Here is a 3,767-nt window from a genome sequence, read left to right as displayed (position 1 = left end):
AAACTGTTCTGAAGACGTTTCAAAGACCGAGGAGGCGGGGAGACTTCCTTCACCACATCAGCTGTTTCTCTCGTGAACATTTGTCACTTTCAATCACGTCTCCGTCTAAAACGCTAAGCTTTGACAAACTGTAGCTCCAGAGGCGAAACTCTCAAGTGTGTTGTCATGAATGTTAATCAGCACGTTTGTCTCTTATCGTAGCATCCGGACACAAATGAGCGATGTTCACCAAAACATGGGCTACTGTCCACAATTCGATGCCATCAATGACCTGCTGACTGGACGGGAGCACCTGGAGCTGTACGCCCGCCTAAGAGGAGTGCCAGAACACGAGGTCGCCATGGTAAATCACTGCAAAATTTCAGCGTTTTCCTTAGATGTTTCTTTTTTTATATTAATGCGTTTTTTTTTTCCTGTAAATCTGGCTTACAAGTCGTTCCAGGAACTTGTTTGTTTCTACTTGTGCTACATTTATATTTCTTCTTAAATCAGTTAAGGGGAATAATTAAAGAAAAAATAGTTTCAAATGTGGTTTAAATGGTACGATTTGGAGATCTAGTTGATTATTACAGAAAAAAAAATCATTTTTCAATTTTATTATTTTAATAAAAATCCTGTTTTATAGTAGATTTTCCCTTTTTCACATATTTATTTATCAGTACAGAGAGATAAATGTAAACAAAATCTCTAAAATTATAAATCTATTTTTCTTCTATTTATATTAAAACATAATTTTTAAAAATAAAAATTTGATTTTTTAAATGTATTTTTCTGATCTATAATAATTATTTAAATCAAATACAATTTTATTTGTATCACAGTTTTTTCACCCACATAAATGAAAAGTGCTCGACATGAAAAAAATGGTCGAATTTTGAAAACAAAAACCAAAAAGTAAAGAAAATTTGCAATTCTTAATTATGTTAATTACACACAAATAACATGTTTATAATAACATAAACTTTCCGCTAACTTTAGCCCTTTTATTGTCTTTTGGATCCAACCTGAAACCCTAAAAATGTAAATTAAAAATAAATGTTTTTCACTAAAATGATATAATACAAAACACTATAAATATAAAAGAGACCCCCCGACACACACACTATAGTGCTATGGTCACGTTGAACGTGCCCTCCAAAGTGTAAGCAGCACCAGCATAAACACAAGTCAAAGTGATGGATAAGGCTGATGGTCGACGCCACACATGAAGAAAAATGGCCGCCGCAGTGAGAAGCAGCCGCTGGAGGTTCTGGTTCTACATTATTTACCAGCCCTGGCGGTGTTGTCCTGCCCTCGGCTTCTTTGCACGCCTTTCAGACTGCTCGCTGCTGCGGCGGCAACATCAAACGCAGAAGGGGGCTGGCGGTGACCACGGGCCTCAGACTTCCATGCCAGAGCTTTGATTCTATTGGGCGGCTTTCATAGCAAACTGAACCATCCGCAGTGAGGGGCGCCCTGCTGCGATCGTCTCACGGTCCAATCTGAGTGGAGAAGAAAGGCAGAAAAAAAAGCTCTGTTCCACCATAAGAAAGCTATCTAGATTTCCTTTGATCTATAAAAAAACGTTTTTCTTTTAACCCTTTAACGCCAGAGCCTCAGCTTCAGGGTTGACATTCTGTAGACTAAAGTCACTCTTCAACCTTTAAATGAATCGAATCAAATCAAATTAAACCAAACCCAATCCAGTCCACTCCAATCCAGTATAATTATATCAAATCAAATTAAAATGAAATGAAACCAAACTAAACCCAATCAAAACCAAACCATATCATATCAAGTCCAAACCAGTCCAGACTAGTCCAAATCAATTAAAACCAAACCAACCCAAAGCAGTCCAAATCAAATCAAATTTAAATACAATTTAATCAGATTAAATCCAACCACACCCAGTCCAGACCAGTCCAAATCAAACCAAATCAAATTTAAATACAATTTAATTAAATTCAATCAAACCGGATGCAGTACAGTCCAGTCCAAACTAAATCAAATCAAATCAAATCAAATCAAACCAAATCAAATGTAAATACAATTTAATTAAAGTAAATCAAACCAAACACAGTACAGTCCCGTCCCAACTTAATCAAATCAAATCAAATCAAATCAAATCAAACCCAGTCCGAATTAAAATCAAATCAAATTTAAATACAATTTAATGAAATCAAACCAAACTCAGTACAGACCAGTCCAAACTAAATCAAATCAAATCAAACCAAATCAAATCAAACCAAACCAAGCCAAACCCCGTGACGGGGAAAAAAATAAAACTTGAGTATCTTTTTAAAATGTCTTGATGAAAATAAGAAAAGAGAAAAACCTCTTAAGCCAATGAAGCTAGAGAGATTGAGACATCAGTGACATCTCTGGTGTTAAAGGGTTAGACCAGGGGTGTCAAACACATTTTGGTCCGGGGGCCACATTCAACCTGTCTGATCTCAAGGGGCCCGGACCAGTAACATAAAAGTAAAATATGCTAATGTCATCTTATTTAGTTTTTTTCTCAGTTGGTAAAAAGGCCTCATCCATCCTAGTCGCCCAATCAGTTATTTTTATGTTGTTTTTATAATTATTTCTTGATCTCTTGTTATGCCGGTTCCTGTGCTCCCCCTAGTGGCGGGAGTGCTCATTGCGGTCATTTCTTTACAGAACCAAATGGGCTAGAAACTTGCTTTTTATTCAACATCCTTATCATTTTTATTTTCACAACTGGGCCGGATTAATCATCTGGTGGGCCGGATACGGCCCGCGGGCCGTGGGTTTGACACCCCTGTGTTAAACCAAACAGTTATTTAGCCTTTTTTTCTTCTCCCAAGGCATCACAAAATCTTAAAACTGTCCAAACAGGGAGAATATATTGAATTAGAAATGTTTTATTCAAGAGAAAACAGAGGAAAAAACATTGACTGAGGCTCTACGTTTCCCATCAATAACATCGCGGATGCTTCCCTGATTCCCAATCCCCGGCTGCCTAAAAGCGCTTTTAGCTGCATTCCTTATGCTTGCCGCCGTACCGTACCCCGTCCTCCTTCCTGACACCGATCTGCGTCCGGATTAGCATTTTCTCCAATAAAAGTATGCAGCCGCATTTACGTGACGGCGACGTGGCCCCCGTAGTAAGTCCTACCCCGTACGTGTCCTGCACTTTAGCGGCGCTCCTAATGGCTCGTGTTTGACAAGGTAGAGTTGAAATAGCTGGGAGAACAGTCGAGTCCCCCAGCAGCCTGTGATTAAGGTCTAACAGTGAGCCCAGCTGTCATCGCTCGTCCTTGAAAAGCACAGAGCTGGAAATCGCAGGAGAACCCAGCCAAAATATCATCCATCATGAGATAAGGCCAGAGCTGGGGCTCTTATGAACACTCCTCCTGACACCATAATGTTCTTTTTTTCCATTTTTTTCAAAGGTGGCAGAGTGGGGGATCAAGAAGTTGGGGCTGGTCCAATACGCCAACAAGTCGGCGGGAACGTACAGCGGCGGGAACAAACGCAAACTGTCCACAGCGATGGCTCTGATCGGATGCCCCCCTGTGATTTTCCTGGTGAGAGAAGCCTTTATTTTGACGCTCCGATTCAGGAAGTGCCGTGGATTTATCGGGATTTGAGAGTAAACTTGATGCTTTTGGGCATCTTCCTCGTTCTGAGCGAGCTGCAGCGAGGTGACAGAGTACAGGAAAGCCGATGCCACACATTAAGAACCAGAGGAAACAGGATGTGGATCAAACTCGCAAATCCCCACCGAATTTCCCAAAGGACCGCAAGCAAATTACTCGCGG

At 40.1% G+C, this 3,767-nt stretch overlaps 1 protein-coding gene across 1 annotated transcript; it reads left to right on the top strand.

Annotated features, from left to right (window-relative positions):
* The first annotated feature begins 6 nt into the window (after positions 1 to 6).
* LOC112140407 (retinal-specific phospholipid-transporting ATPase ABCA4) lies at positions 7 to 3,726 on the top strand. The gene is made up of 2 exons (XM_024263346.2): positions 7 to 343; positions 3,399 to 3,726. The coding sequence occupies exons 1-2, from the start codon at positions 170 to 172 to the stop codon at positions 3,594 to 3,596; spliced, it is 372 nt and encodes a 123-aa protein (XP_024119114.2). The 5' UTR covers positions 7 to 169; the 3' UTR covers positions 3,597 to 3,726.
* Positions 3,727 to 3,767: the final 41 nt, after the last annotated feature.

The sequence above is a fragment of the Oryzias melastigma genome, unplaced genomic scaffold (genome assembly GCF_002922805.2).
Source record: "Oryzias melastigma strain HK-1 unplaced genomic scaffold, ASM292280v2 sc00609, whole genome shotgun sequence".
NCBI lineage: Eukaryota > Metazoa > Chordata > Actinopteri > Beloniformes > Adrianichthyidae > Oryzias > Oryzias melastigma.
Note: the sequence above shows the minus strand (reverse complement) of the source record. Positions and strands in the feature narration are given on the sequence as shown.

Coding starts and splice junctions, on each gene's coding strand:
- LOC112140407 (XM_024263346.2), top strand. CDS start 170: ATGTTAATCAGCACGTTTGTCTCTTATCGTAGCATCCGGACACAAATG. Junction 344..3,398: donor CAGAACACGAGGTCGCCATG/GTAAATCACTGC, acceptor TTTTTTTCAAAG/GTGGCAGAGTGGGGGATCAA.